This window comes from Galeopterus variegatus, unplaced genomic scaffold (genome assembly GCF_000696425.1).
Source record: "Galeopterus variegatus unplaced genomic scaffold, G_variegatus-3.0.2 Scaffold653, whole genome shotgun sequence".
NCBI classification, from domain to species: Eukaryota; Metazoa; Chordata; class Mammalia; order Dermoptera; family Cynocephalidae; genus Galeopterus; species Galeopterus variegatus.
This window is the reverse complement of record NW_007726764.1, coordinates 126,577-140,019: the sequence shown is the minus strand read 5'-3', so window position 1 is coordinate 140,019 and position 13,443 is coordinate 126,577. Positions and strand designations below refer to the sequence as shown.

The 13,443-nt window shown below is 41.5% G+C and overlaps 1 protein-coding gene across 1 annotated transcript in view; it reads right to left on the bottom strand.

The window, feature by feature from the left end:
- Window positions 1–13,443, bottom strand: part of PPM1H (protein phosphatase, Mg2+/Mn2+ dependent, 1H) — a 158,942-nt gene that overhangs the window by 63,671 nt on the left and 81,828 nt on the right. Inside the window, exon 5 of the mRNA XM_008571003.1 lies at window positions 3,094–3,212. Coding sequence (XP_008569225.1) covers window positions 3,094–3,212 — 119 coding nt within the window. The remainder of the gene's footprint in view (window positions 1–3,093; window positions 3,213–13,443) is intronic.

The following is a 13,443-nucleotide window of genomic DNA, read 5'->3' as shown; positions in this document are numbered from 1 at the left end:
CACTGAAAACAAATCAGCAAATCATGTCTGACTGAAGCCATTCTCAGTCTTGTCTCCTTAATTATTTAGTACCTTCTGTGAAGTTCCAAACGATTAAAAATAGCCCATTTGTGGACTGCTTATCTGCTTAGGACCATGCTAACAGAGAAAGAGAGAGCGTGTGAATCAAACAGAGTAACTACTATGTGCATATAAAGTTGGATGTAATCTCTGAACTTATCTACATTTAAAAAATTATAAAATGGGGATAATCTTTACACATTTATTAAAGAGAAAAATGCACAAGCCACAAAAAAAAAAAAAAAAAAAAACAGCAGCAGATTAAAAAAATGCAGAATTTCAAGGGATTGGAGAAGAAAACACAATAAAAAGCTAACCTCATTCATTACACATTCTACTTACAAAGAGAGGTTTGAGTGGAACCTTTACGGCTTTTGAAAGCACCCTGCCCATCAGAGTGACGATGCCTACCATCTCATTAGGAGTGCTTTCCAAAGCTAGTAACAGCAAGTTGTCCCCCCCACCCACCCCCGCCCCGTGAATTGATACTAAGCATCTGCAACAAAGATACTCTTCCGTATGACAGAATCCTGGGCATGGTATTTACCAAGTTTGTTTTGACTGCTTAGATCTAATTTGCCTTTCTGGCATAAGAAGAACATACAAACAGCCTTGCCTGAAGCTCAGCATGTCTCAAATGCAAACTCATCATTCCCACCCTTCTCATCCACCTGCTCTTTTCAACTTCTGTCAATTACCTCTTTTCTTCCTTTCAGCCAATAAATAATTTCTGCCTGTCTACTACATGTCAGCCACAGGACTAGACACTGATGTCCCCCTCAGGGAGCTCACAGACTAGTTGAGGAGACATACAATCATCCCCCAGCATCTGGATTGGTCCCAGACACCTCCTCTCCCCTAACCATGGATACCAAAGTCAATGGATGCTCAAGTCCCTGATATAAAATGGTATAGTTCTTTGTATGTAAATGATATAAACATAGTTGTTATATTGTGTTTTTTAATTTGTATTATTTTTATTGTTGTATTATAATTTTTTATTTTATTTTATTATTTAATATTTTCTGTCTGTGGTTGGTGGAATCACAGGATGTAGGACCCACAGATACAGAGGGCTGGCTGTATTTAAATAGGTAAATGGAGTCATTGATGACTTACTCCTTACATTAATCCTGTAGCCTAAATTATTTCATTTCCTATTCATTTCTTCTCCTCTGTTTTCTGCTGCCATCCCTCTATTTAGCCCTTGACACCTCACAAAGATATTTCTATGACAGTTTTTCTTTTGGTACCTGAATCTGCTTTCTCTTCTAGTCTCTTTCAAATTTCTCTTAGGACAGCCTTCCAAAAACATTGTTTTCATTTAATTCTCCTTCCTGGGAATACACAAGAGCAGCCTATGGTCTCCCATAGTAAATCTAAATTACTCTATCTGGCTTCCTATCTCCCCTATAATGTTCCCTCAATACCAACTCAGTGTGTTTCCCATGGTCTCTCCTATCTGGCCATTTTCTTCACTGTCTTTTTGATCTACTCTTTTTGTTTATGTGTTTACAATCACACACAGGTTCCTAACCTTCCTGTCATCTTTACAAATGCTACAATATCCAGACCAAACCTCACTACACTTTTCTGAATTACACTAGCACTTGCTTTAAAGTCTTCTGCAAGAAGTGCTGATTTTGCTGAACGGATAAAAATGGATTTACAAGAAAACCCAGTCAGGGTTAGAATAATGACTCTGGAGCATTAAAACCCCTGAACTCAGAGCTGCAAATATGGTGAACACTTTCTGATAACTGCATTCATGTTTTAGAGCAGGGGTAAATATTTCAGGCTTTGTGGGCCATACAGTCTCTGTTGCAAGTACCCAACTGCTGCAGCATGAAAGCAGCCATAGGTCTAATGCAAAACAAATGAGTGTAGCTGTATTTAAAAAATTATTCACAGAAACAGGTGGTGAGTGGAATTTGGCTCTCGGGCCATAGTTTGCTGACCTTGTTCTAGAGGAAGAAGAACAAATACGGGTGAGGATCTTCTCTTTTGGTTGGCAAAGGACAACCAAAATTCCCGTAGATCAGCCATTTATCTTCCCCAGTAGCTCAATTTGTTCCTTTAAGACAGCACGTACCCTAGGAGTGTATCCCCAGCCAAGTCATCACCATGGGAATTTGGGCTGTGACCATCTGCTATAGCTATTTTGGTCACTGAAGAAGAGATAATGAAATCTACTACTTTGAGTTTGCTGGAGATATGGTTAGGAAAGAGTCCTCTCTCTCACTCTCCAGCCTCCTCTGGACCGGCTGGATGCTTACTCGCTGGGATCTCAGGGCATAACAGCAAATCTTCACTCACACTTTCATGTGCCAGGCACTGTTCTCTCATTTAATCCTGACATCAACCCTACAGTGTATAAGCACTTATCATTATAATGATTCAGATAGAAGAAATTGATGAGGTCTTAGTCAATATTAGCCACTGATCCACTATAGAAATGGTCTTGGCACTTATACAGATGTGTTTTGGAAATAAGACACCCTCTGCCAAGAGTTCTTCTTTCAATTTGAGTGTGATAAAATAATGAGAATAGCTCATTATCTCTAGTCTTTATATCATGACCCTTAAAAGGGTCTTTTCACTTTATCCATGGAAAAATGGGCTCTTGGGGTTAAGTACTTTATCCAACTTTGCTCATTTAGCAAAGAGTAACCTTTGGCCCACTCCTACGAGCCCCTCTACCTATTAAATAACCCTGACTTAAAAACATAAAGCTTAATGTGTTGTAAAAGCCCCCAAATGCTTGCTCCATGTGAAGCGAGGAATTAGGTCAGCTTCATGGGGTCCAATGTCCCTGAGGAGGGCCTCAGGGAAGCAGAGGCAAACCAACACCTGTGACTTGAGAACTGGCCCTCAGTGAAAAGGGCGGAAGTGGGCACAGCCCCCTGCCCTTCACCACAAACCCAGGTCTCTGGCTGCGCCTCCTGATCCAAATTGTGTCAGTGGCTTTTACGGTGGTGACGCTTCCTTTACACACATTGTGGCAGTGCCAAGGCAGGGGGAGGCAGTTCTTACCAGCCTGTCATATTAAAGTCCCTGTAGAGCATCTTCTTCCCAAGTTCCTTTCTCTGTACTCTCCTCGGAAACTCCAAATGTGTGAACTCATTTCCCAGCAAGTGAGGCTGCATGAATGCCTAATAGCAAGAAGAAAAAAAAGAGAAAGCCACACACATATTTAGAGGAAAAAAATAAAACTCAAGGATGTTTTGCAAATTATGATAGGCCATATTTCAAAAACAAGAAATTTGTCTCATATTTTAAGAGAAATAGATCTATCAGAATCTAAATAGCCATAGAAGATGAGCAAATAAAATCATGAGCTTAATTTATAAAGGGATGTAATTGCTTCCATTTGATATGATACATTAATGGTGATCAAAGACGAATATAGCTAAAGGCATAAAGAAAACAGACTTCTCTAAAGGTTCACGTTTTAATTCTAATCTGAGGCGGTTTCACTTTTCTGAACGGCATGTTGGTGAGACGGAGGTGAGAACGCTCACTCTGACTCTTCCCTCCTCGGCTTTGTCTGCTCTCATCTCACACCCCTAGTCATCACAGCCTTGCCTTTGAAACCCGCATGTGAGTCTCCACGTAAGCACGATCGCCTGCGAGCGTGGGTTGGGGCTAGAGACACTAGGCAGGAACTCTCTGTTGGACTCCCTCCAGCTTGCTCTGCAGTCATCTAATCGTGTCATCGGAAGACTGTTCCGGAACAGATGGCTTCTTCCCCTCCCCCAAATCTCTGTTCACACTACAAAAGTCTTGAGCAAACAGCCACTTAGGGAATGCTTTGAAACAACAAACAGTCTCCCTGTCACCTTCAAAATTCAGATCCAGCTATCCAAGAGATGAAATGCCCATGTAGGAACATCCCCACTCAGAGGACACACACCACAAGCACACCTGTACTACACCTTCCCCACGCCAAGCTGCACGCCTGCTCATTAGCAGTGGGGGAATGGATCTTCTCTTTTTTGGCAGGGAAAAGAATGGGCAAGAGCAAATCACGGCCTGGCACTGTGGAAAGGCAAGGGATCCCTGCCACGGGACAGATGGCCATGTCCTCTACTTACTGGCCACAGGCATCTCCCACAGCCTCTTTCCTAGGGCCCGATGCCAGCAGATCTCCCACTGATTTGCATGGAGGTTAGAGGTATTAGACATTAGTCAGCTAGAGCTAAGTTCATCAAAGGAAGCAAGCTGGATTGTTACCAAGCTGGTCATATTTGGCCAGATGTGGAACTCTGAGCCAATAATTCTGGGCAGGCTTGGGGACAGTACAAGATGGGATGAGACAGGACAGGAAGACCGAGGGTGAGAAGAGGACTTGTGTCTTCCTGTCTGCTGTAGCCCAACATGTTCCAGGTTTGATAGGAATTCTGGATCATTCTGAAGGGCTCTGAAACCCCTGCTGGGGGTGAGGCTTGGGCAGCTAATGGGCATCAAGGAAACACGAACACTGAGTTTTACAGAGAGGTTCCCCCAGGAAGCAAGGAAGGAAACTAATACTTAATAGGGCAGGGCAGTGGTATAGGCTTTGGGTGAGACAGACTTGGGTCTGAAGCTAAGTTCTGCATTTATAAGCTGTATAATTTTAGTGGGTTATGTAATTTCTTGAGCCTCAGTTTCTTTATCTGTAAAATGAGATTCATCATATATTTATCTCGCACTGCTGTTTTCATAATGAAATGTCTTTAACACACTTATCTTTGTTGTCTCTGCACATAAAAAAAATTATTGTATTCATCTAATAACCATCTATTACATTCCAAATCCAAGACACCATTTATGAAATGCACCATTATTTTATTACCTCTAAGAAAGAAGAAAAAACAATACAATTAAAATACATACAATGCTTTTTTACCACTTCAAATTTTTATTTTGCTCTTTTTCAAAGAATTCCTTTAGACTTAGACACATATTTATTATCTATCACTATTGTGTATATTTAATAAGGGATGTATAAGTGAAGTTTATTGGCTGAGGTTTTCCAAAACTTTTTCACATTTAGAATCCAATGGCTCTTGTCACTTTTCAACTCTGAATCATGAATGTTCATGATTTTCTACACAGTAACATCCTGTGTTTCATGAGAGCACTGGTGAAGCAGCATTTCTTAAATAATCCACAGCAGAACTACAAGCCTCAAAGCCACGGGTGTAAAAGGTCTTAAGCCAGCTTTGCAGTGATCTAGAGCCAGCTTAGCTTTGACTCCCACTTCGGGAATGTGGCTAAACAAGTCTGATTCACACATCCCCAAACCCCTCCGCACAGCTAGTTGGATCAAAAGAGGCTTAACAAGTGTTTCATGCTGGTCTGCAGGATTTTCCCAAGCTGTTGGACATCAATTCTGCAAGTTTGCTGCAGTGGGGCTCAGGACACGCTACCCCCAAATATGGCACCTTGGCATTTAAGAAAACAGCAGCGACAGGAACATCTCTCTCACCTTTTCCTTAGCCTTCTCCCCTGAAGTAGGTCATAAGACCCTCAATTTCAGAAGTACCCTCCCTATACTTAGGGGAAAGGAACATCCTTATCTCTAAAGACACAGGGAAGAAAGAAAGATACAACAATCACAATAGTACGTTGAACTTTCAAAAGGAGAGAACAGAACTGAGGTTACTAGACATGGGAAAGTGGGGTGAGGCACTAAGGGAAGAATTGGTAAAGGGCCACAAAAAACAATTACATTGTATAATGTTGAATATACTAATTATCCTGATTTGAGCATCACATATTGCACATAGGTATTTTCAACTGTTTCCCACAGATATGTACAATCAACTATGTTACAATAAATAAATGAATAAAGACAGGGACGTGGAGAAGAATCTGAATAAACAGGCATTGCTAAGTCCCCCTGCCCCTGCCGTTTACTGCCATTAGATCACACCCCCCTTTTGTCCAATCATATTTCTCCATGACTGTCCACTCTTTATTAAACCTAAGCATAAAAATACACAAGTTTACCTATTTCTTTGGGTGTTCATTTTCTTATGAAGGTTCCCATGTCACATAAAACTTCTATTAAATAAATATGTGTGCTTTTCTCTTATCAATCTGTCTTGTTGTAGGGGACTCAGCCACGAACACTGTGGTGGGGAGAAAAGAAATCTTTTTCTCCCTCACAGATGCTCGCTCCTTCGGCACCTGCATGTGCCCAGGAGATGACATTCACAACATGCCTGCCAGCTGGCTGACAGTAACAATCAATTGTAAATATCCCAATTTCAGATATGTTAAAAGGTGGGAGAAAAAAGGTGTGTTAGCTCTGATGAATAAAGTAATATTCATCCCCCACAGATAGCCATGCCTTTAGATTTCTCTATCTTAATGGAGATTTTTCTTCCTCTCTTGCTAATTGCCACAGCACAGGTGGCATGATTCATTTTCTGTCACAGTCATGCCTACTGTGGGATTTATGAGTATTCCATGTGTACCTGTGACATATTTTTATCACTTTCTTTTTTTTTTAACTACCATCCACAGCCTAATTGTAGGCCTCCTTCTTCCAGCACTTTCTATACTCACTGCTGTCGTATCTCTCAGACCCTATGAAGTTAATGATGCTACAGTAACTCCACCAGAACTAAGTACATGCAGAGCAAACATACAGTTGCTTAATGAAAAATGAGATGCTAAAAATTCATGGGATGCATGTAATTTGTAAATTCTATCTGTTGGTTTTCAGAGGAAACATTTCTGCTTATTAATTGATTTTCTCATGCAACTGTCACGAAAGTTTACATATACAGTCTTATATGCACATATGTACATATATTCAAAGTCATCGAATTATAAAAATGTTATCTGAGTATTTTATTTTTAAGTTACCCATATTCATGAATATTTCTACCATTGAACATGGATTACTTTTGTTTAAAAAAAAACTCTAAAAATTATTAGTTTTTTGAGAACTCAATGTTTAAACTAGGTTTTAAAAAAATCTTTGAGAAGAGCTTCAATGCTCTTTATTCTAATAATTTGGGGGAAAGCTAAGGTCAGTGGGAGGAGCCACAGGCAGAGACCTGGCTCCAACACGGGGATGTGGAAGCCCGTGGGTTTCCAAAAGGCTGGCATGAAGACACTTTGTTGACAGAAGCAGAGTGGCCAAACAACTTGGAAATCTGGAAACTTCTTAGGGCCTGCCCAGCACTCAAGTGACATGACTGGCTGGAATTACTTCATGTGGACTGGTCCGTGCTGGTGGAAGGATCATGTGAGTCTGCATTCTGGAGTCTGGAGTCCTGACAATGATTTTACTTTGAATTCACTATAATCAACAAACCCAAAGTTTAAAGTCTATAAAATGTGGGGGCAGGAATATTTTAGGTTGCTTTCAGCAATAAAACCTAATCATTCCTGACTGTAATTGTAAGGTACATGGGCAATTTTGGCATGGTTTACTCCACCACCCATACCTGGGCAGTTCATACATACGGATACTGCCCCTTTTCCGAGGCACGTTTCATAGGGATGCTAACCTGTTAAAAATGTGAACCCAATCCAAGAAGAAATCAAGCTCACATTAAGATCCCATGTCCATCAGCAAAATGAAAACCCTGGACAGTCTCTTAAATGTTCCTTATCTATCTGTTATACTGGATATATTTTAAGTTTTTCTCTGGTGATGTAATTTTGATTTATGCATGTTAGAAACATCTGCATAGTGATGCAAATTGGCAACAGAAGCTATTGGGCATATGTGAATACCAGCTACACTTAAATATGTTCATTATTTTTAAAACCTTAGCTACATTCCCATGCCCAACATAGCACCCAACATAGTAAAGGCTCTAGATATGTATTCGTTGGGACAATCATACAGAACATTCCGACCTGCTTTACATAATTACATTTTAGTGATTATTTAAACTTTACAAAATAACACAACATAGCTTTTAATCTTTTGGAAAAGTTAAAGTTAAGGCCCATGACATGCAAAAACAATCTTAGACACACGGATTTTGGATTTAACTTTTTATAATTTGTAGATACCTTTCTGTAAAACCAAATGTATGTGGGTGTTATACCATTTAAAATCTTATGATAATATTTCACAGTCCTAAGAATATCTAAATAATAGTGCTCTGTTTCTTCTCTACTTAATAAGCATGCAGACTAGAAACCTAGAAACTAGCATTTTATACTAAGTGCAATATAAAGTCTGCCAGCCTGCCCTGTGTAAAAAAAAAAAGGGCCTCTTGAACTTCCATTTTTACCCTAAAGTTTGATGCTTTCCTCAAGGAAATATTATAAAATGCTCTTGAGGGGAGAAGAGTAGAGTCATATAGACCCCAAGTTCATGTGGGTGCCATACATATCACCTGGGGGAGAAAGCTTGGTAACCACTGCCCTAGCAAAACCAAAGGCAGGCCACCAAGACTCTGTCAAGGACTCTGGAGAGCACAGGTTTGCTAAAAAGAGGGTAGGACATATCCTTGTCACTTAGTAGCCTGGGCACCTAATGAGCACAAACTTACAGACATGGTTACATCTGACCAGGGACAAGAGGGACACTTTCTCTTGGGAAAAGATGCTGGAATAACCAACTGTGTCAGGGTGGGACACCACAGTTGGGGAGGGGGATTGAATGTCTTCCTGCAGTTGATGTTCTAGCGCTGGGCAGAAACCCTCTGAAAGGAAGAGGAAGAGTATTCCACTGTGAGGAAAAAGAACAAGCCCACCCCAGGGAGAGTCTCTGAATACCCAGAGGGATAGAGTCAAAAAACGAGGGGACAAGCCTAAAGAAGGGACATCTTTTGGAACCTGCCAGTGAACCTCTCACCAGAGCAGAGGGAAGCCGGAGGTCTGGAGAGGGGAAGGGGAGTCACCCAAACCCAGGTCTGTCTTACTCCAGAGCACACGGCCCTGAACTCTACCCTCCTGCACTGGGGAGAGCTTTGAGCACCTTGACAAGGCAGGGAGAAAAGGGAGCCAGAAGTGGGGAACCCAGGCCCCGGGAGGGAAAGTAGACCTGGTAATGAGAAGAGAACCAGGAGACCAGAGCTGTAGCCAAGGACTGAGCAGCAGGCTTCGAAGGGACGTGGAGACAGTTGGTCTTGAGGTTACTCAAAACTGCTTGCTCAGGAACACAAAATGCTTCCTCATTTTCTTCCCCCTTTTAATAAAATTTCCTTCTGCTGCTTTGTGGTTAGCTGGCCAGTGAGTGGTGTCAGCCAGTGAGAAGCTATCCCAAGTTTTGGGGTATCGAGCCAAAGGAATTCATGCAATGAACCTTTGAGCTCCCGCATAAGCCAAGTACCAGGGACTAGGGATTCAAAGGATAAAAAAAGAGGCTCCTCTGCTCCGACCTCACACAGGAGTGGGGGAGATTGAGGAAAGCTTATAGACAGAAATGGAGATATCCCCAGGGACTAAGGAACAAAGAGTCGGGCACTCACTTGGGGGGCAGAGAGAATCTGTAAAGGATTGTAAGACTTGGTCAGGCGCAGGCTCTGGGGCAATGCAGACAGAGACAGGGCAAGGAAGCGGGAAGCAGCATCGTGTTTGCAGGTGCTTGGAGTTGCTCTTAGGAGAGAATCGTGTGGGGCAGAGAGTTGGCAGGAGTGTGGCTTCCTGTAGGGCACCAAGGAGGCCCCTCTTGCAAAGGGTAATAGGCAGTTCAATAAAGGACAAATAAAATTAAATAAGGCAAAAGTACTTTTTAAAACAAACTTTCCAATGAAGTATGATATATATGGTAAAGTGCGTGTATCATCTATGTACAGGCTGCTGAATCTTCACAAACTGAACACACCCATGCAGCTGGCATCCAGATCAAGAAATAGAACATTCCCAGGACCCTTGAGTCCCCATCAGGATCCCACCTAATCACTGCTGCTCCCTGAAGGGGGCAGTATTCCAACTTCTAGATTGGCTTTGCCTGTTCCTGTATTTCATTTGGAATCCCACAGGATGCCCCCATGTAGGCTGTTAGGTCTGTGAGATTCATCTATGTTATGTGTAGTTATAATGTGTTCATTCTTGGTGCTCTGCAGTATTCCATCCTGTCACTATGCCACAATTTATTTACCCATTCTACTCTCCATGGGCATTTGGATAGTTTCCAGTTTGGGCTGCTAAAGTGCTGCTAAGCACATTCTAGTCTTTTGATGAATGTTTGTACACATTTCTGTTAGGTACATACCTAGGAGTGAAATTACTGGGCCGTAGTATGTTCAGCTCTAGGACTGACTGCCAAACCCTTTTACAAAGGAGTTGTTCCAATTTCCACTCCCATCAACAAAACATGGAAAGTAAAGATACTTACGTGTTAAATGAAATGTCAGATTCCATGACAGAAAATATTTTGTAAAGTCCTCTAACTAAAACTTTTAGATTAGTTCATTTTTAAAATGTTCAGACTTCTCAGCATTTGAAAGGAAGTTATCAAAATGAGAATTTTCAGTGTCTAATACAAATCTTTTTTTAAAAAGTTGAGTAATCTCTCCACACTCCTGCCGGGGTGAGGGGGTGGGGGGTGAATCTCATCAGATTATATGAGCAGAGGATTGGAAGCCTTACAATTCAAGATGATTTATCATGATAGAAAGTCTAAGGTCAAGAATGAAATGAAATTAATAATGTCAGCCAAGCCACTAGTGATTGCTAACGGTCACGCTAACGGTCAAATGAGATGGCTTTTGGAGAGCCAAGGCTGGCCGCCTGATTTACAGTGCAGGAATAGAGCATTTTGGTTTGGGTTAAAAAAATGAAGAAAAACGTGACGTGGCTGAGATCTAAATATGTATGGGTTGGATTCTTTCATAAAGAATTGTCGCTCCTAATTTGTCCTTAAAAATCTCAAAGTAACAAGAACCAAGCTTGTATATAAGCTATTATAGAATTGAATATTGACAAAATTCTGCCTGGTTTATGTGGATTTCAAGAAAAGTTCACTTTTAAATTTCTGCATGATCACTGAAACCTACAGTAAATATGAAAAGTGTCACAATAGCTTCAAGCCTGCCATTTTTTAATTAGAAAATTTGAAGCTTATATGCAGTTTTATGAAAGGGGGCTAAATGAGGAAGGAGGTGGGATTGGAGTAGATTTTTCCATGACTCAGATGTTCTCCTCAGGAGCAAAGCAGAGAGGTGGCACAGCCGCCTCTTGTGACTAATGTCAGGCTCGCTCAGTTTAACCACCTGCTCTCAAGGTCAAGTGGGATGCCAAGGTGGCAAGCCTGTCATTTTTACTCACTATCACACTTGAACCTTTGGATTATAGCCTCCTGTCTTAAACGCAGTTCAAGCTTAAGAATATTTTCTGGAGATAACTCTTGAGCATGAAAAATCCCAGAGAGCCAAGAGGCACAGTGCTGCTCACTTGAAACCTTTCCAAGCCCAGAACCAGGGAAATGGCAAACAGGCAGAACCAGGCTCAGCACAGCAAGCTGGGGGAGCTCCAAGGACACTGTAGGAAATCACCTCTGATAATATTGCACTTGTGTGTATCAAATGTGCATTTGAGACCCACTTTCATCCCTTCTGTACACTGCCCTTGATGTAAAACAGCTGCAGACGTGGATTATTTTGCAAGGACAGAAGTACATTATTTGAAGGTTTGATGATACCAGCACATCTTAATGTAGCAGAGTTTATAAAAATGTCTAGGCTGAATGGAGGGAAAGCCATCACTCTCACATCCCGGGGCTATTGGGGGTGATTCATTTCTGGCTGTCACCTGCAGCAAATGTGGGGGCGATTTCCTTGAGGCCACAGCATCAGAGCAGTAAATTCTGCTGAGAAACGCCCACAAATCCTCCTATCTGAGCCCTGTCTCCATCAAAAAATTCTGTCTAGCTTGGTGGAACCCCTAAAATATTTTATTTCAATCACCCTGGAAACATTAAAAAAAAAAACAACCCTAAAACTACAAAACCCTTGACAGAAGAGCAAGGCTTATTCATGACTGTAGGACCATCACCTCTCCCTGGCTGCTGGGGCAGGAGTGCACAGGCTCTGATGCCTCATCACACACCTGTCACATTCTGTGTGAACACGTCAAACCCTCAAGCCTGCTCTATTAATCACCCTGCCTGAGAATATATGAAACAAAGTTTGCATTACGCAGAGAGCTGCAAGAAGGGCCCTCTGAGGTCAGGCTGCAAGACCAAACAAAATTAACGTGCCCGCCACATCCATCATCTCGTACTCTGCTTCCAGTGCTATAATCCTTACACATTCGGACTGTGCATACCAAGAACATTCCCCTTCACATGCAAAGGGCTCTGACCACCCACCCCATCCCTAAGAAAATCATTAACCATTTCTACAAGTCAAACAGCCCTGGGACTGCAGATATCTGCTCAAAGCGAGTGGCTGTCATGTTTCTTCATACATCGTAAACATAAAACTATATTTGAACTAAGAATAAGGAATACATTATTAATTTTCTAGCTATGTACTAACTAGTTGGGATTACATAAAGAAAAAGGATGTGACAAATATAATTGCATCGAACTGTTTCACAATTAGTTCAAGGGATGGATGTCTAACAAAAAATGAGCTAGTAGGATTAGGCAGATTTAGTGAGATAATGTACTGTATTTTTGAATTACCAAGGGATTATTTTTCATTTCCTTTTCAGAACATGGTATAAGTACCTCAAGGGAAGAATTACTACCCATTTCACTCAGGAGAAAAGGAGGTTCAGAGACAGTACGTGAGGGCTTGAGATCACACAGCACATGACTGGTCTGGGCTGAGAGAAGTCCACACCACACTCCTATTTTGTTCTCATAGTTGATACTATTTTCAAGATTTTATGCTATAAACCTTCTAATCTTTACCATAAAGATGTTACCACAAGACTATTTTTTGCCATAAATATTCTAATTCTCTCAAATACTTGCCACAAAGATTCACATCATCGATCATGGAAATGTTATTACTAGATTTGTTCATTTCAAAGCATACATTCATAGACTCTTGATGGAATGAGAAGCTGGAAAACCAGGGTATTTTATGTTCTGATCATTTATACTACCCATGTCTGGGGAGAAAAGTTTTTAGTTATAAACTGGAGAAACCTATCTGATTTAGGAGTAAGAAATAGAATATGGACAGTGTTCTCACCTTTTAGAGATTTAGACATTAGGCTCAGTTCTGTGGGCTAAAAGTGTCCACACTGATTGTTCAAGAGTGACACCAAAGAGAGCATGCCCAGGATCCTAGGCAAGGAGCTGAGGGCATACTCCCCACCCAAAAGCAGGCAAGAGAGCATGCTGAAAACACCACTTTTGTGCGGTTGGCCCAGCACAGCCACTGCCACAGCCATGGCTGCCAAAAAAGCTGCTTGACACCACAGTAGCAGTCACAGCCACTGTGCAGGTGGCTTGCTGGACACTTGACT